The 19,864-nt window shown below is 44.2% G+C and overlaps 1 protein-coding gene across 1 annotated transcript in view; it reads right to left on the bottom strand.

Annotated features, from left to right (window-relative positions):
* LOC134662710 (histone lysine acetyltransferase CREBBP-like) overlaps window positions 1-19,864 on the bottom strand; it is a 40,475-nt gene that overhangs the window by 15,125 nt on the left and 5,486 nt on the right. Inside the window, exons 4-15 of the mRNA XM_063518982.1 lie at window positions 19,031-19,188; window positions 17,195-17,488; window positions 15,375-15,605; window positions 13,413-13,554; window positions 12,535-12,836; window positions 12,029-12,147; window positions 10,587-11,385; window positions 9,484-9,819; window positions 8,206-8,541; window positions 6,640-6,984; window positions 5,745-5,902; window positions 651-761 (exon numbers count right to left, since the gene is read on the bottom strand). Coding sequence (XP_063375052.1) covers window positions 651-761; window positions 5,745-5,902; window positions 6,640-6,984; window positions 8,206-8,541; window positions 9,484-9,819; window positions 10,587-11,385; window positions 12,029-12,147; window positions 12,535-12,836; window positions 13,413-13,554; window positions 15,375-15,605; window positions 17,195-17,488; window positions 19,031-19,188 — 3,331 coding nt within the window. The remainder of the gene's footprint in view (window positions 1-650; window positions 762-5,744; window positions 5,903-6,639; window positions 6,985-8,205; window positions 8,542-9,483; window positions 9,820-10,586; window positions 11,386-12,028; window positions 12,148-12,534; window positions 12,837-13,412; window positions 13,555-15,374; window positions 15,606-17,194; window positions 17,489-19,030; window positions 19,189-19,864) is intronic.

Raw genomic sequence — 19,864 nt, 5'->3', positions numbered from 1 at the left:
TTTTTTTTTTTTTTATTAAAAATGGGCTTACTCATGGCCACAGACTAGCCGAGGCGAAGACGTGGCCTACGATGGAGCGAGTCTGCCCAGAAGGTGCCTGTTCACCCTTGATTTAAAGGTTGCCGGGTTATATGAGCTCGGAAATATAGACGCCGGCAAGGAATTCCATTCCTTGGCAGTGCGCATAAGGAAAGAGGAAGCAAAGCGCTTCGTGCGGATTCGTGGAATATCTACCAAGTAAGGATGGAAACCGGCCGTGCGTCTAAAAGTCCGATGGTAGAATGGGGACGGTGGAATAAGCTCGTGTAGCACTTGAGCACACTCCCCGAAGTGCAATCTGTAGAACACCGATAGACTGGCGACTTTCCGCCGATGGGCCAAAGACTGAAGCTTACCCGTTAGCTCCTTAGCCGCTGGGATGTATCTGATGGCGAATGTACATGATAAAACATATAAATACACTCATATTTAATTTCACAAACGGGTCTGACAGACCAGACTGTCGAAAAGTCTTTCCGTGACCACGGCTGGTGCAACTCAGCTGAAACGTCGGAATTTAAGGTAAAAACAATGAAAATAGTTTGTTTGTGAAATTAAATATGTGTACAAAACGTAAGAGTTTAAAGTGTTATATAAATAAATATACTCACGTTTGCGTCTGCATGGGATCGTCGCCGAGCGTGACGGTGTCGCCCTGGATGTCGTTGAAGCACTTCTGGCAGAAGGTGTATCTATCGGACACCACCCCATACGCTTTTAGACTACATTCGACAATCGATGTGAAGCGTGTGCGAGAAGGATACATGTGCGTGAAGGGGCGAAACAAAAAATTAGTAAGCAATGAGAACAAAACGGGTTAATTGTTACAGAAGGAAGATGTTAGGTTCACAGTGGATGGCCAATAGGTGTCTGGGCTACCGCGAAAATCGAAGTTAGCAAATTGGGCATTTTTCTCTGTCACTCCAATTACGCCTTCATTGGAGTAAAAGAGAAAGATCCCAGCGATTTTCGGTTTTCGCGGTAGCCCCTCTGAATACAAGAGATATGATTTATGAGTGATTTATTAGCGTTTGCGACTATATCCCGCATTGGTGACCTTTTTTCAACAAAAGTCAACAAGTATAGTTCGTATGCTTAGAAATGCGTACGAGTTAGAATCGTACGTTAAATAACTATGTATTAGATTTTCGGGAGCATAATTACAATGATACATCTCTTGTATTCAAATGTTCGAAGGAAAGACTTAGAAGCACAAACGTATTCACGAATTGACAATGCATATGTGTTATTTTTATACCCGTGGAGCGCCCTACCAAGACACGTGTGCTGGTAACTAGTATAGGAGTTCCATACTACGGTAATTCTGGGGCGCTCCACGGGTTAAATAATAAAATGCACAACAGACACAGACAAGACATCCTCTAGACTGAGCATAGTAACGCTACCCCCGCTGCCACTATATACGGTAGTTTTACTCCATCTTCGAGTCAAAGTGTCAGAATCCCGTGCCGTGATTGGTCCGTGTCTTTGAACGGACCAATCACGGCACGGGATTCGCTCACCTCGTCCCCCCCGCACCCCCGTATTTTTGGCAGCATAGGTTTCATGAAATAATTGCTCTAAACTCCGTCTAGAGGATTCCTAGTCTATGACAACAGATGAGTTTACTATAAATATGTTTGTGACATAACAGGCGTAGGTACAATGCTATTTTAAACTACAACTCAAATTTATTCTGTCCACGTTGGGCAAAGAAATTGGACAGGTGGAATACCACCCTTAACAAGAATATTCAGTTTAATTTGTAATTTAATATTTTAATAGATAGGATTATTTTAGAGAGATATAATAAAGAAACTATTTAGACTTGCAATATTTTACTAAAAAAATAAACTATTTAAATGATTGCTGTTACAATTATATTGCATAGTTTGAGGTTCACGGGAAGTCGTAAGTTACAGTTCAATAAGTCTTCATATTACCGTGCGATATTACGTTTCTCTGTCATTAAAACGTAATAACTCGAGGCCGTTCGGTTATTAGGTATGAAACGGCGCATTAAAGTCTCATGTGCTCAATAATTAACTTGACACACAAAATTAGTAGATGAATCGAAGATTGAAAAATAAGCAAACGACACTAAAGGCTCATTTAAATGGTGCCACAACTGAGTTTCATTACATTGCGATTGGATGTAACTTCAATAGTCCGCAATGTAACTAAACCATTGACGTGTCTCAGGACTGGCCTTACGGACAATAAGAATGGGGCATGAATGGGCCCAGTACAGCGGTGTGACACCGCTACAACGCGATTGGTTGATGAGTTCGCATCACGCGCGCGAGTGGTCGCAACTAGTCGCGTTAGACCGCACGATTGGCTCGAATTCGTGAGTGACACCGCTGAACTAGTACCATTTTTAGTGCCCGTAAGGCCCGTCCTGAGATATACGTCAATGAATTACACTCGCAAGCGAGTTCGCGCGCCTTCTAAACGAGGCCTTAATGTAAGTTTCCATAAAGATAAGTTGTAGAAGGTAGATAGGAAAATAGAAATGTGCTATGGCAAATTAAACAGGGGATAACATGAGTAGAAAGCACAGAGAACATCTAAACTTAATTTAACATAGTTTATTTTCACCAAACTGGTAATATACATATACAAAAATGACAATAGAAAATCTGATCAGTTGTTGAGAGATTTTTCTCTTACTTTTCGAGGGTATCTATATCTAACCTTTTAGACGTAGATTGCTAAGAATTCTTGGTATTGATGGCCTCGGCGAACGTTTTAAGTGTTATAGCGCTTTAGGCGTACCCTTTTAAAGCAACCTTATAGATTGTAAATAAGGTTTATTTGAGCTTATTTGTGTGACTGATGTTAGCGTGGTTAAAGTTGATGCAAATATATCTAAAATATGCCTACAATGAAAATATCTGGACGCATAGCCCTAGTTGTCTGCATATCGAATTACAGCCACCGCAACAGTAAACTTTATTTTAAGGGTATAAGAATATTTTTTGCATGGCTGTCATAACTAACACAGCAATGCGCTTAATAACAAGTAACACATACTCATGTTTCAGGCACCAAATGAAACAGGGCGTTTTCTAAAATAAATATTGAAAACCCGATTCTCCCAGATCCTGGTGTTTTTGGATTCTTTCAACTCAGAATCACTAGCATATTCAATCCTGATGATAAAAAAAATTGTCCCAAAATTTTGTATGAAAATTGTACATTCCACTACGTCACGTTACATACAAGTGAAAAATTTTCTCATACTAAAAACGTGACGTAATGGAATGGACATTTTGGGACATCTTTTTTTAATGGTAGGATGGAGAGTGCTGTCGATTCCGAGTAGAATGAGCCCAAGAATGTCCAGATTTGAAAGAATCGGGTTTTCGATATTTATTTTAGAAAAAGCCCATTCAGCTATTTTTAATGTTCACATGTGTCTATAAAAAATGATTTGCTATCTATAAACTGAATATTGTTACAGGATGGACTTTGTTATCAGTCTTTGATTAAAATGACCATTTTTTTTATATGTAAATAAATGATAAGCAAATGCACCGTTGCGGAATGAAAATGGTGAAAGTAAACTTTGTTACAATGATTACACACATTTTAGTAAGACATCAAACCAACGGTGAAAGGATGTACATAGACGTTGCAGAAGAAGACTGACATATGTGGCTTTCCATCAGAAAAGGGTCCTATGCTTCATGTGTACCAAGGACCATTCTATCAGAATTTCTGCTAAATTTCAGAAAAAAGGTCCTTATTGCACTTGAAGCATAAGGATTAAGGCTCCGTTAACGGTTTTAGAGCCAAAATGTAAAATTGATAGATTTAGTCGTTGAAATTGTACTCCTTTTGTTACTTAATATCTAAATAACAAGTATTGGTTTCTATTGACACGTCTTCTCATCTTGCCTTTTAATAATAAGGTCCCGAGCGTGCGTCACCGGCAATATATGACGAGCAGGGGCAGTTTTTAAAAATTTATCAAAAAATTATAGTTATAAATTATAAAAAAATATGTATAAGAACAGTTTCAGGAAATGTTGTAGATTGTTTAAGTATCAAAATTACGTTGAAATTAAGTCGATTTTCACGAAAAATGTTCACTTGTTATGAAGTAATTTCTGGTGAAAATTGATTTCGTCTAACTTTCATTTACTCTTGTTCAATATCATATAACAAAAATGTAGTCTATGCAAGTTGGAGTATAGGATATGTGTAATACATAATTACCATTTTTAGCAGTCCAAACTTTACGGAATTTACAAATAAGATCGACTAAATCAGTGCTTTACGCGCGTTTACCTAAACGTCCATCAGAAAAAAAATCATTACTAATTTAGTGAGTCAGTTTTCAAAAAAATGATCTGTACAAATGCAAGATAAGAAGACGTGCTAATAGATACCAGTACTTGTTATTTCTATTACGTAACAGAAGGTGTACAATTTCATCGACTAAATCTATCAATTTTACATTTTTGCGCCTAAAATCGATACCGGCCTCTTAAGGACCCTTCTGTGATAGAAAGCGACATATATGGTTGATAATTGGGTTGAATTTTACACTTTCACAACTCAAAACAATTGATCACTTTTATAGACTAGGAATCCTCTAGACGGAGTTTAGAGCAATTATTTCATGAAACCGATGCTGCCAAAAATACGGGGGTGCGGGGGGACGAGGTGAGAGAATCCCGTGCCGTGATTGGTCCGTTCAAAGACACGGACCAATCACGGCACGGGATTCTGACACTTTGACTTGAAGATGGAGTAAAACTACCGTATATAGTGGCAGAGGGGGTAGCGTTACTATGCTCAGTCTAGAGGATGTCTTGTCTGTGATCACTTTATACAAAAAAAAAGTAAGTAGTTGCAGAAGTAATAGTAAGGTTTGAACCTCTTGAACATTGGCCATGTTCGCGAATAAGAAATGCATGTTAGACGTTGATAACTTGTGACAATATCGGCAATTTTTTTTTAAGATAATACACTCGCTCGCGAAGGAAATTTTAATACATCCTTACTCGCTTCTCGCTGATCGCCCAACGGTCGGACAGCATGCGAAAAGCGACGGAACATAGCCAATATGCTAAATTTCTAGTTAAAAAGGTGTGTCCAGATCTAGCGATTACGCCGCGAGTGCAAAACTCAAAACTCGCTGTCCTACTACCACTGTCACTGTGTCAAGTTGTAAACTGTCTGTGTGATACTCTTATAGATGTCGCTAGGCGCCCCCTAAAGAGCATATGAAGGATATGGTGGAAATATTCGTTGACAACGGGTAAGTCTCGGTAGCTCAGTTGGTAGAGCAGCGGGCCGGTTTCCCGGAGCCGCGAGTTCGGATCTCACCCGAGACAGTGAGTTTTCCACTCTTTTTTTCTTTAGTATCGTTCGCAGACCTTTCTACTTAATACAAAATTAATAAATAATTGGTCGTGATTATATGTATGTATGTACAAAATTAATTTAGCCCAATCATCACGCGTGCGCACTCGCTAGACATGAACGCACGCCTAAAGTCCCGTCTCCATATCGCGAACATTGGCTCGCGCAGCAGCCGCGCGCAATGGATACCGGGCGCATCGAGTTGGCTCGCGCGGCAGCCGCGCGCAATGGATACCGGGCTGCCGCTGGTTCGATGGTTTGCCGCGCGATATGGAGACGGAGCTTAAAGCTCACAGCACTAGCCTCGAGCGTTGTGTACATGTACATACCTGTTCTGGTAGCTGAAGTACTTGGCGTCCCTCGGGATGGTGCACAGCTGCTTGCCGTAGCAGCACAGCACCTGCGGGTTGAAGGTGTACTTCCGCCCGCAGCAGTACCCCAGGCTCTGCATCACCGGGTCGATCTCCTGCTCGAACACCTCTGACAGCTGGAGGCAAGGGACCGGGTTAGTGGTTATAGTACACTATATACTTTATAGATAGAAGATATTTTTTAAGCACAACTATGCCCCTTCGTTACATAATATTATTTCATTTTATAGATTATTATAAGACTAAAGCGTCGGTTTCCTCGGAAAGCGGTGCCGTCATATAATAATAATAAAAACTGACGCAAAATGACGGCCGTCTTTACGGTGACGACATGTGGATAGTTTCACGGCGTCATAACATACCGTCAGTCACCACACCACAGGAGAGAAAATGGACGACCTTGATTTAGCTTTAAAAAATTACTTGGAGGATGAAATATCAGAAGAGGAAAATAATCGTAGTGCGGAAGATCATTTATTCAAATCTCGTGGTACAGAAGGTGCATTTGAGATTTTAGTACAAATGGCTTCACCGCCATCAAATAAAACGTTCACGAAACTTGTCGATAGTTCCATGAAGACGGCCGTCATGCAAAGGGTCAATCACCGCCCTCTAGGAAACCGCGCCTTTGTTCTAGTGATAACATTCACCGCTGTATTACGGCCGCTATATGACGGCACCTCTTTCCTAGGAAACTAGAGAGGAGCTTTTAAAAAATTGTAGGGAGTTTGTTTACTTATGTATCCGCAACTCGTAAGACTAAAGAGGCGATACATTTTTGTAATAACTGCTATTCTCGTCACAATAAGTACTTAAACATTGTCAGTTAACGAGACACAGACACAGTACTTACCTTTGTACAATATCTGTAGACCCTCGAATTCTTCCTATTATAAAGCCACGCGTTATCGAACATGAGCCACACGTCGTCGACGTACTCCCAGGGGTCCTTGTACTCGCCGCGATCCAGCTTCATCTTGATGGTGGACAGGTCTATCGGCTTGGTGACGATGTCAAAGTAGTCTGGGATGCCGAGGGCCAGTGCGTCCACTGGTTGCCGGAAGGGCGAGGACTCGTCGAGGCGGAAAAGTTTCTCTAGCGTCGGCATTAGCGCTTGGCGTAGGTCTTCGGGTTTGAACACGAATATGCGCTTCGGGCCGCTTGTCGGGTCGACGCTGCCCGTGGCTTCCACTGGCTCCTGGGTAGGACGTAATTTATTTGTATCTTGCTCAGCATAAAGGCAAAAATTGAGAACATAATTAGGTATATAATGTAGAAAGTAAAGAATGAAAGTTGTTATAATTACAAGAAATTAAAAAAAAAATGTAGAAGGTGCCAGTCAGTACTAATACCACCAGTATAATTAGTAAGGCGTGTCCAGACGAGGACGATTATTCGCCAATCTGATGAAATTGTCCGGTCAAATCAGGACGTGCGGACGCCAATTGGGCTCACTGATTTCAATCGCCGATTATGACCAATATTACCGATAAAATGGAGGTGCGGACGCAAGAATACCAATTTCTGCCTCCAGTATTCGCCTTTGGGGGCACTTTTTTATTTAGAGCGCTCCAATATCGCCACAAAACTAGAATTGGTGATTAAATTGGAGATCGACGCCAATTTCTTTTCTGATCTAATCGGTCGATTTGATCATCCCATCTGGACTCCGCTGTAGTAAAGTAACTATCATTTCTAAGTGGCATCAAAATGTTAATAATTGATTAAATCTGATGGGAGTACCCCAACTTTTTCTAACTCTTGTCATCTTAATTATTACTAAATGCAAGTATACACAATTTAATATCGTACTAAGAGTGGCACGTCAAAATGTGACATGAAGAATGTTTTATATTACAATTAAGTGAGTGACCTGCTTTAGAAGAAGCGTCTAGTCACGAAATAGATACAGTACAGAAGTCAATCACATGTATGTACTTCACTTTTCATACCTACGCTCGGCGGTCGCTCTAGGGTCAACTATGATTTATGCACAAAAAACTATCGTGGTAGTGGCACTCGTATCTGGTAGTGGCCGGGGCGGGGTGCTTACCTACCTACCTAACTGTTCTGTTTAACGTTAAAACGAACCATTGAAATACAAGCAGATACCTACTTACCTCTCTGAAACCACTGGTAGCTTAAAAAACGACAATTCACCGTTTAATGTTGAATTTAAACAACCGTCCACTGAATAGTTATAATAACTTTTTTTTTGTTTCTCCATAATTGCACAAAAAAGTTTACAGACGCGTGTCTCAAGCGGTTGACACTCGCGCTCGCACTGGTCCCAACCGGTCCGAGATATCGTGTCTGTGAGCAGTGTCTATGTGTGCGTTGCTCGAGCGCACTTTGTATGTAGATTGATTTCTGTACTGTATCTGTTTTGTGGTCTAGTCTAGACTACCATAACACTGACCTCTTTGACCTCCGTCTTAATCTCTTGCTTGATCTCCTGCTTGACGGCGGCGAAGGTGTCATTGGTCTGGGGCTGGACGGCTGCGGGGTCGGCGGGCTCGTCGCGCATGTTCTTCCCGCCGACGTCGGGGTCGGCGGGCTCCTCCTTGACGCGCACGTCGGGCGCCGGGTCGGGCGGCGGCGAGGGCGCCGGCGCGGGCTCGGGCGGCGCCGGCGTGCTGGGCGTGGCCGGGGGGGGCGCGCCCGGCCCGGCCCCGCCCCCGCCCGGCGACGGCGACGCCCGCCCGAACGCGTGGTTCATGAAGGGGCTGGCGGCCGGACCGCCCGACAGCCGCATCTATACAATAGTACATTACTGCAGACGCCGGGAAAGAAGGGCTTGCCGGGTGAGTAGGTATAGACGGCCGACCGTAGGGAGGCCGGATAGTGATACGAAGTCGGCAAGACCTTTTCACGGCTAAGCATGTATAGTGCTTTTCTCAAACATATGCAATGAAATAAAAAAAATCACCACTCAAAAAAACAAATTATAAATATCTACCACTATAGCTATACGACAAAAGTTTTTTAATTTTCCTTCCAATCCTGCCATGACTTTTTTTTTACGGAAGTCGTCCGTATTTCGCGTGTGTAGTGTTCGAATAGACCCTATTAGGGCCATTATACGCAACCTGGTAATAAGAATCTCAATTTCAATAAATAAAATAAATGCAGAGGATTTTAAATATTGTCTATGGTCTCTAGTGACTTACGTATAGACAAGATTTTAAATTAATTCATCAACACATTGAATCATACAGATTCATATTCTTAATATCAGTACGTTCGTGTATAATAGGCGTTAGAGTCTGTGTGTATGTATGGGGCCCAATACATTCCACGACTCTTCTTTTTCCGCACAGACTCTAACACGGATATTTTGGTCATGTTTTGGTCCGATAACCATTCATTCACTAAAAATATTAAAAAAAAATATAATTCGGCTGTTTAGCCTGTTCATGGACACAGACCCCATGTATACATTAGAATTAAAAAAAAATTACTTCCCGGCCTAGGCCTTCAATTTCGTATGAAATTCCTTTACAGTTCTCTGGAGTTGCTCCGCCCTAAACCTGATACTTCGATGCCTGATATAACGCCCGGAGCGACGACATTTCATTGCATGTTTGAAAAAAATATTATATTCGTTACTAACATTTTCCAAACACTTTCAAAGATAGAAATTTGTAAAACGGGCCTACTTAGCGGGAAGTATTTACATGTGTGTAGGAGCGCTCACCTTGGCCTGTTCGGCCTGCATCTGCTGCTGCTGCTGCTGGGCGGGGTCCTGCACGGAGGCGGGCCCGTTGGTCTGGCTGGTTGGCGCGTACTGCGCGGCGGGCGCGGCGGGCGGCGCGGGCGAGGCCATGGCCTGGAAGGGCGACATGCCGGGCTGCGCGCCGTTGGGCGTGGGCGGCAGGCCGGGCGAGGGCCCGGGCGGCGCGGCGGGGAAGCTCATGCGGCCGCCCGCCAGCAGCCCGCCCATGCCGGGCGACGGGATGCGCATGCCCAGCGGCGCGCCCGCGCGCGCCGGGCCCGAGCCGCCGGGGCCCGGGGGCCGCGCGCCGGCCATCACCTGAGGAGCGACCCAGGGGGTTACACGACTGCTCTGGACAAATCTTGCCACTTTACATTCGAAGACCCGATACGATACGCCTGGATTTTCTTGTTTTTCACCCCGACCGAAAATCAAAGTTAACAGACTCGTATGAAAAAAACTTGACGTGACAACCTAAAAGGATTTACAATTTATTGTCCGGTCCCTAATGTTAAACGACCGTAGTGATTTCCCAAACGAATTATTTTCTCTACGGACTAACTCTAGACACAGAATAAATAACAGTACTAGTACTATCGTACGGAAAACACTTCCTACAAAACCGAAGTTTGACACCTATTCAGGGACAAATCATAGTATCCCTTTCGGCTATTTAGAGTTGTCAAAATTCACGTCTTATCTGCGGTCGTGCACGCAAAAGGACGTCAAGTGGTGCCAAACCCTAATAATTGAAACAATGCCGAGCCGAATAGAGCCGAGTTTGCCCAAAAGGAAGAGTGTCTCCTCACTACCCTAGGGCAGTGGAACCTAGGTTCCTCTAGAATAGACCACTTAATCCTGGGCAGATACATAATGAGCCCGGAGGAGTTAAAGTCTCTCGAGATCAAAAAGATCCTGCAGCTGTTTGAAGTTGCAGGTTTGAATCGAGAGTTGTAAGTAGGTGGCGACCACAATAGATCAGGGATGGTCGCGGTGATACATAGGCTATGAAGCCTTATATAGCCCCTAACAAGAAGAAGAATAGAACTCGAAAAATTCTAATTAAATAAAAAATTAGCACATACCTTGCCCCCGGGAGGCATGCCGGGCTGCTGCAGCCCCTGCTGCTGCGCCTGCAGCTGCTGCTCCTTCCTCTTCTGTCTCTTCTCCAGCTCCTTCTGTATCTTGTATATCTTCTCGGCCAGCAGGTGGTAGTACTCGGAGCGCGTGCTCGCCATCTCGTACATGTCGATATTAGCACATACCTTGCCCCCGGGAGGCATGCCGGGCTGCTGCAGCCCCTGCTGCTGCGCCTGCAGCTGCTGCTCCTTCCTCTTCTGTCTCTTCTCCAGCTCCTTCTGTATCTTGTATATCTTCTCGGCCAGCAGGTGGTAGTACTCGGAGCGCGTGCTCGCCATCTCGTACATGTCGATATTAGCACATACCTTGCCCCCGGGAGGCATGCCGGGCTGCTGCAGCCCCTGCTGCTGCGCCTGCAGCTGCTGCTCCTTCCTCTTCTGTCTCTTCTCCAGCTCCTTCTGTATCTTGTATATCTTCTCGGCCAGCAGGTGGTAGTACTCGGAGCGCGTGCTCGCCATCTCGTACATGTCGATATTAGCACATACCTTGCCCCCGGGAGGCATGCCGGGCTGCTGGAGCCCCTGCTGCTGCGCTTGCAGCTGCTGCTCCTTCCTCTTCTGTCTCTTCTCCTCCAGCTCCTTCTGTATCTTGTATATCTTCTCGGCCAGCAGGTGGTAGTACTCGGAGCGCGTGCTCGCCATCTCGTACATGTCGCCTTCGACCTTCCTCGCGTACGCTACTAGGTTGTGCATTCTCTTATCTAACATTGCTGTGGGGTCCGGCGTTGGGAAGATAGCTTGCACCCTGTGGAGAGATAATTAGTGAATATTTGATTGTACACATCAAATTCAACTATATAGAGAAATATAGTAAGACAAGAGTGCTCACTCCATACATCAGTTTTGGTACCAAAAAGACTATTATTGTCATAGTGGACATCTAGCCTCGAATATCGGAATTATCAGTACTGCTACTTGACAATAGATGTAGCACAGACCGGAAACTCTAATGCTCAACAACATAAGACTTTCCGGGTTAAGTTCTGTATAAATGTTGGTCTTTCCGTATACCATGACGCTGGACGCAACGTACGGCGCCATTGGATACCAAGGCCTAAATGTTCATGTCAATGTAAATAGGTTTTATTAAAACCAGAACCTACAAGCAACCCACAAGTAACAAACCTATGTAACCTATTATTCTTTAGTAAATAAACACATTTATTCGAGAATGGTTGTTTGCTTTACTATCAACCGGCCGCCACCCTTACATGGCGACCCTGCCAGGATCAGGAGTCCGTCTTACTCTAAAAGTAAGAGCCTTTTGGCGCAAGAAATGATGACGACACAATATAGCATCATAGACACAGCTGGATAGAAATAGACTTGCATTTCTATGATTTCATTAGATCTGGAATATAGTTATCTCGACTTTGGAGGGGACTTACAGTTTATGAACAAGATGGTTTCTGAGATCGGCTGTTATAGACTGGTGCCACTCCTTCGTGCCAGAGACGGGATTGGCGGTGACGGGGCCACCGGGGAGTTGGATTGTGCCGGCTCCCATCTGAAATTATATCATGTTTTAATACACAGGAACTATCGCATTGGTTTAATGTTTGTCTGGTGGGTATTTTAAGACAACTGAGCACTTTATCTTATTCCGCCATAGAAGTCAATTGACGCGCGCGGATACAGCCCAATATCAACCTTCGTGCATTCCGACAAGGTTCACAATAGGACGTCAAAGTGTTTTACTAAAAGTTTTGAAGAAAAAGCAAGCCAAACAAGCTCTAATTTGCTTGAGGCGAGAGAAACACTGTAATTGATGCTCGGTATATATTGCTAATCGAAAATGAGCTAGCTTACGACCAAAAAAAGATGTCTTAAGTCGCCGCCGTACAAAATATACAGAGCTTGTATAAGAGTGTGTGTGTGTGTGTAGAGCACTGACCAGCTGCTGGTGCTGCATGGAGTCGGGCATGTTGTGCTGGAAGAGCGGCTGCATGCCCTGGCCGGGCTGCACGTCGGTGAGCGGCGGGCGCACGCCGACGCCGACGCCGGGCAGGCGCGCGCGCGGGAACATGCCCACGCTGGTGGGGCACGCGATGCCGAGCGCCTCGTACGCGCGCTTCATGTCCGGCGCGGGCTGCGGCGGCGCCACCCCCGCCACCCCCGCCGGCGCCGGCGCCACGCCCGTCACCCCCACCCCCACCCCGGGCGGCGCCACGCCCGAGTGCGGCGCCGAGGCTGCTGCTGGAAATGAATATCGACTCAATACAAGCATTCAACGCAATACAAGCGTTCAAAAGTATTTCGGATGCGGGCCGCACTCACGTCTTGATGGGCCTCTCCCACAAAACTCGGCCTTTAGACGGGTACAAAGCTCATCATCGGGCTTTCGGCCCACCGGTCGACTTTATATGATTTAATTACTAGAGTCTGTGCGGAAAGAGAAAGTCGTGAAATATAGGACAGCCCATACATTCTACCACTCTTCTCTTTCCGCACAGACCCTACACCTAGAACCTCTAGATTCTTAAAATAAAATGATAACTTTTTCTGCTGCTCTGCAGTTTAACAATAAACTTTTTGCTTACACCAGTAGTTCCCGAAGTTGACTGGGCTCGGACCCACCTAACAAAAACTGCCATTTTTGGGACCCAACTCTTAACCATCTTAAAATGAAATATTATTGGCAACGCTCAGATTTCCTAGTGGTTTCAGGACCCCACTTAATATTCGCTCGCGACCCACCAATGGTGCTTTACACACTACAAAAAGACATCAACGTATATGCACAACACTAAGCAAAAGACTAAATTTACTTACCATTTATTTGTGTATTATTTCTAGACCGATCCGCCTGTTTGAGGGGCAGGCAGACAGGGCAGTCATTTTTATTGCAATGTTTCCAGTGGTTTATGATTTGTCGAGACGACGAGCAGTGAGGCACTGCGCAGTTCTTGCCGGCCTGTGAAAGAGAGAGAAACATGATGATGCCTGCTTTAACATTGAATTAGAATGTAATTCTTTCTTGCGTGAGACAATGTTTAAAGCTACAAAAGCTAGTGATTAACAAAAAAAATATATCCTGGCAGGGTCGCCATGTGAGGTGGGACGTAAAGGAGAACTCGTTCGTACTGAACATAGGTTTACTCTGTCTTAAATAACAAGTACAAGCCATTATTTGTAAACCACTTGTCTTTATAAATTCTTAGTCTTTAAGAGCGACCGCTGTACTATACTTTTCTCAATAAATTGTATTTGTATTATATACTAAGCTATGCACGTGTGTGGGTAAGGCGTAGTATACACACTACAGGTTAAAATTAGTCTTAATCTGCATTGAGAAAAGGAGATTATTCCTACAACTCACTGACTTAATATAAAAGAAATAGACACACAAAGCAGAACAAAAACGTCAAGAAATGTGGATCCCAATGACGTTTCGCATCATTTGCATTGATGATAAAAACGCTTACGTAAATTTTAAGTCAAGATAAATGTTTCGTACAGAAAAGAGCTTAATGTCGTAAGCATTAAGTGTCAAATTTGCAAACATAAGTACCAACACTGTTAAAAAATTTAGTCCGATGGCACTAAACGTAACGTATTTACGTCAAACAACGTCATACGAGAATAATGAACGAATGGAGTCACTTTGGTACACTTTAATATGTATTACTGTACAGGAAAATATTTAAATTGAAGTAATAAATAAAACAAATTTAATTTAATCGGGAGCTCAAATAAAATTAATTCGTGGTTCAAATTCAAACAAATTAAATTTTTAATTCGTAAGTATACGTCTTTAAATACTAATTTCCTTGAAATAAATTCTACTTATTAAATAACTGTGTATTTAAGATCTACATTTACTCATAGCACGGGTGCACGGGGACATTTAGATACTGATTGGATTTTTCTTATAAAGTCTACCTATACTTTATAAAAAAAATCCTGTGGTTGTCATTGTGTTCCGACAGGTTTAGCATTTACAGTTAGTCGATATAAGCCCTTATTGGTGGTGTATATGTCGGAAACAGGGAAATGGGCCAAACACACAAGTGCCGTTTTGCCTTGTTTAAAACTGCATCACCCCTATCTCTTGCTATAATTAAATAGCAGTCCACTTTGCACGTCGCATAGGTTTTCTTAGAAATCTTCAATTTAAACATAATATTATTTCTTATGAATTCCATTTAAAAATATAAAAAAATATTGACCTCACATCGACTCAATAGAATTTTGTTCCTTGACATCCCTTCTTTGGTACTAACAAATTAATTTATTCAAAACCATAAAATTACCACCAGATTACATAAATTATGTAATGCTATCCAAAGAACTAACCGAAAGAAATACATTCCATCCTTTTTCCTTGTTTTATCATTGTTATTTTTACATATTTTAACGGCACATTTCGTAATTGTTGACAACTTCACATTTGAGTGTTTCAAACAAGACTAAACGAAAAAGTAATGCATGATCTGTTTTGACATCACTTTTGTGGGGCCATTTTTGGCGGCTGATTGGGTATCCAGTTCTTTATACTATATCAATGCTACAACTACATCTGCTGGACTAGCGTACTGAATATGTGGCTAGTTGGTGTACAGTCGCCATCAGATATATCGAAGCGGCCAACGCGCTCACAAATATCTGAACATGCCTCTATTGAGTCTATTGCCAAGCCGCTAGAGTGCGTGTGCGTTTTGAGCACCTGTACGACTGTACCGCGCGCCTCGTCTTGCGTAATGAAATGTGTCTTCCACATTCGAAGATACTCACTTGACAGGACATCATATGGTTGAGCACGCCCTTCATGGTCTTGCAGTGGGGCAGCGTGCACTGCCAGGTCTCCCCGTTGTTCTGCGACTCCCGCCGCTGGCACTTGTGCGCGTGCAACAACAACACCAGTTGTTGCTGGATGAGCTTGCGCTTCTCCGGGTCCGCGATGGAGCCCGAGGGCGCCTGTTGGGGGCCGCCGGGACCGGGCGGCGCCGCGCCTTGGGTGGCGGCCTGTAATACAATTGATAGTCGAAGTATGGAGATAGGGTCGATTAAGAACCCATCAACGTACACACTAGCGCCACTGCTAAATAAACATCCAAAGTTTAAACGGCCGTTTTTGTTATGAGTTCATAGATCGGGGAATCCAGCAATATAAAAACTAGTTTGATGTATTCAAAAGGTACTTTAATACAGTACGTAGCGGACCCCTTTTTTAAATATCTTTCGTAAAATTTAAAAAGCGGCCAAGTGCGAGTCGGACTCGCCCATGAAGGGTTCCGTATTTAGGCGATTTATGACGTATAAAAAAACTACTTACTAGATCTCGTTCAAACCAATTTTCGGTGGAAGTTTACATGGTAATGTACATCATATATTTTTTTTAGTTTTATCATTCTCTTATTTTAGAAGTTACAGGGGGGGGGACACACATTTTACCACTTTGGAAGTGTCTCTCGCGCAAACTATTCAGTTTAGAAAAAAATGATATTAGAAACCTCAATATCATTTTTGAAGACCTATCCATAGATACCCCACACGTATGGGTTTGATGAAAAAAAACTTTTTGAGTTTCAGTTCGAAGTATGGGGAACCCCAAAAATTTATTGTTTTTTTTCTATTTTTGTGTGAAAATCTTAATGCGGTTCACAGAATACATCTACTTACCAAGTTTCAACAGTATAGTTCTTATAGTTTCGGAGAAAAGTGGCTGTGACATACGGACGGACAGACAGACGGACAGACGGACAGACAGACAGACAGACATGACGAATCTATAAGGGTTCCGTTTTTTGCCATTTGGCTACGGAACCCTAAAAATCACGATTATTTAGCAGTAGCGCTAGTGTGCACGTTGATGGGCTATGGGCTCTTAAACATGAATAAAAATAGATGGGATCAGCTGAGAAGTCGACTGTTGGACAGAGCTGTTATCAATTAGTCTAGTCTCTATTGACTATTCCTCGCAGTGCTCGTTGTTTTGTCGATAACGGTAAAATGGAAACGTATGTAAGTCGTCCATCTAGTCATTTTTGACTACACCTGAATAAAGGGCTATGACAAAAAAAGAGCTTTAAAGTTGAACAGAATTGCATCTCGTTTTGATTACGGGATCATTCATGGTATCTCGTGTATTTGAGACAAAATTATTGGGTTTGACCCTCTCTTTCAATTTTCTCCAGTTCCTTATGGTCGTCTCGCTCGGTGATATGGTTGAATTTTGATTGACAAAAAGTAATAATTTGTTCGACTTGGCGGGGGCACTGGGTGCCCCAGACACTGACAATCCAACCTCTAGACTGAGCTTAGGCCAATTCCTTCATGAAACCGATGCTGCCAAAAATACGGGGGTGCGGGGGGACGAGGTGAGCGAATCCCGTGTCGTGATTGGTCCGTTCAAAGACACGGACCAATCACGGCACGGGATTGACTCGAAGATGGAGTAACGCTACCGTATGTGTGGCAGAGAGGGTAGCGCGACTATGCTATGTCTAGAGGTTGGATTGTCTGTGGCCCCAGATGATATTCGTGTCCTGTCGTGTAGTGGATGGTAGGTAGTGGGTAGCGGGTACTAGGGTAGGGTGGGGTAGAGTCGGTACCTGCGGCTGGCTCTGCCCGCCGGCGGGCGCGCCGGGGGTCTGCGGGCTGGGCGCGGGCGGCACGGCCTGCGGCGCCTGGCCGCCCTGCTGCTGCTGCTCGGGCGCGCCGAAGCGCAGCCCCTGCGGCCGCTGCGGCTGCACGCCGGCCGCGCCGGGCGACGCGCCGTACGCGGGGTGGTAGGGCGCGATGTGCCCGCCGCTCGGCGCCGACATGCGCGCGTGGTGCGGCAGCGCGCCGCGCATCGCCGGCGCCAGCGCGCTCACGCGACCGCCCAGCGGGCCGTTGCCCATCGCCTGGTACCGAACGAGATTAATCATTCTGCCGAAAAGCTTCTCAATAGGGGGTATCACTGGAATGTTCTGCCGCCAGAGTGCAGCACTAGCGCCTTTCGAAAACCATAGAGTAACTAAAGGTGAGCGTTTTATATGTAAAAGCGGCGCGCCCCGCTCACGCCCCGCCGGAAAAGCGCCTGTGTGACGGAACCTTTAGATTGTGACGGTTTGTGGAAGTGGAGCCGCTTACGCAGAGTTTCGCGTAATATTCCCTATTTTTATCATCGTGATTCTAACTTTTTAATAAGAATGTAAGTGCGAGTGAGAAACAAAACGCATGACACGATTGACGATAAAAGTACAACCATCTTTATCATATCCATACTAATTGTATTGTAAATTTGACTATATTTTCCCAAAAACTTAATTACAAATTAAAATTTATCCTGTTACGTACGAGAAAATATAATGAAGAAAAAAAAAGCACAATAAAATAGCAAATTCCTTTAATCGCGGGCAAAAACGATCTGAAAACACGTTATTGAAAAATGGCTAAGGTAATGTTATTTTAACGAATTAGGTAATACAACTAACGTAAGTTTGCAAAATGTTACAGTCACGCCTCTGCTATGAAACGCGCGCTCGACGCTGACTCCGACCGCCATTCATTTTTTTAAACAATTATAAGACAGTCGGCGTCGGATCGGAATTTAGAATCGAGGCCGTTGTAATATACAGATCCTTATGAGAAACGGCACACCGCTTGCGTGACGTGTGCGTGCACGGCTGCAACAATTTAGCGAACGCACACATGCACGTTTACGCACACGCAGCCAGTGTGCTCTGGCCTTCAAGCGTTCGTTTCAGGGTTCGAAAGGATAATTATCAATGATAGTTATAGTCCGTCGATTTCAAGCTGGCCCCGAACGGCTTATCCTTTGTCTATAGTTATTGTTAAGTAAATCGGCACGTGCCACTCCCTGCATAAAAAATGGTTCAATCACTAACAGGTTATTGAATTACAACTCCTATGGAAATTGCAATGAGATTCAAAATGAACAAATGGAAAAATAATTTGCCATTTCTTGTATGACAGGGACCACCCAAGAACTACGGGTACTGAGTGTCGGCTTACCCTTTTTTCGCAGGTAGCGGCACGTGCAGTTTTACATAACACAATAGACAAAGGATTAGCCGTTCGGGGCCAGCTTTCAATCTACGGACTATATCTTGATAATTATCGTGATTTTTATGCCAGATAATTATCGACTTGATAATAACCTAAAATTTAAATCCTAAAATATAAAAACGCTGCAATTTTTATTTTACTATCAAAGAATTCAAAGAAAATAAATATAGCACCATCCATACCTGGGATAAATATCAGATATTTATCGGATAATTATCGCGATATTTATCGGATAATTATCAAAGACTATAATTATCTGGATAATTTCGAACCCTGGTTCGTTTAGTGGTCCTCGGATTTATAAATCTTCGCGGTAAGTTGGCGAACGGCGCGTACGCCAGATGTAGACGCACTAGATAGAGTATTCAACATACCTGTGCGTGCGGATGGTGCTGCGGCCCGTGATGATTATTGCCCATGAGCGGGAGCTGTTTGTTGACGTTGTTGATGATGCCGCTCCCGAGCATCCCAGCACCGGTCATATTACTATTAGTCACTATCATATTGCCTCCTACATTTGTCACCATGCCACCTAAAAATGTCAAAAATTACATTAGATTTTTTTATTACATTTTTAGATGATAATGATCAATGTGATGCATGTACAAGTTTTGCTAAGCAGCAACATCTGTCAAAGGGCGTTAAGCCCCGTCTCCATATCGCGCGGCAAGCTATCGAACATTGGCTCGCGCGGCAGCCGCGCGAGTCAATGTTCGATGGTTTGCCGCGCGATATGGAGACGAGGCTTTACGGCCAGTTAAGGTTCCGTCACACGGGTGCGTTTTCCAGGCGGCGCGTGAGCGGTGCGTGAGCGTTTTATATGTAAAAGCGGCGCGCCCCGCTCACGCCCCGACCGTAAAACGCGCCTGTGTGACGTAGTCTTTAGTCGCGCGTTGGACACAGCGCGCATCTTGTCCCCCCGCCGGCACACCGCGCACCCCCGCCTCTCCCAGTGAGCGTGCAGCAAGCTGATCGAGAGCGTGATCGCGCCCCGCTTTGTTCGCGCCGTGCTCACGCCACGCTACAGCCCCGCCGAAGTTTTAAGTTCGTATGGAAAGTTATGCCGAACAGTGTGCTGTTGGGAATTATGATATTGAGAATTATGTGTGTGCATAATTCTAATTAGAAAGAGGGTTTTGCTCACACTAAAAAAACCGGCCAAGTGCGAGTCGGACTCGCGCACGGAGGGTTTCGCACCATCAACAAAA

This window comes from Cydia amplana, chromosome 3 (assembly GCF_948474715.1).
Source record: "Cydia amplana chromosome 3, ilCydAmpl1.1, whole genome shotgun sequence".
Taxonomy (NCBI): Eukaryota; Metazoa; Arthropoda; class Insecta; order Lepidoptera; family Tortricidae; genus Cydia; species Cydia amplana.
Note: the sequence above shows the minus strand (reverse complement) of the source record. Positions and strands in the feature narration are given on the sequence as shown.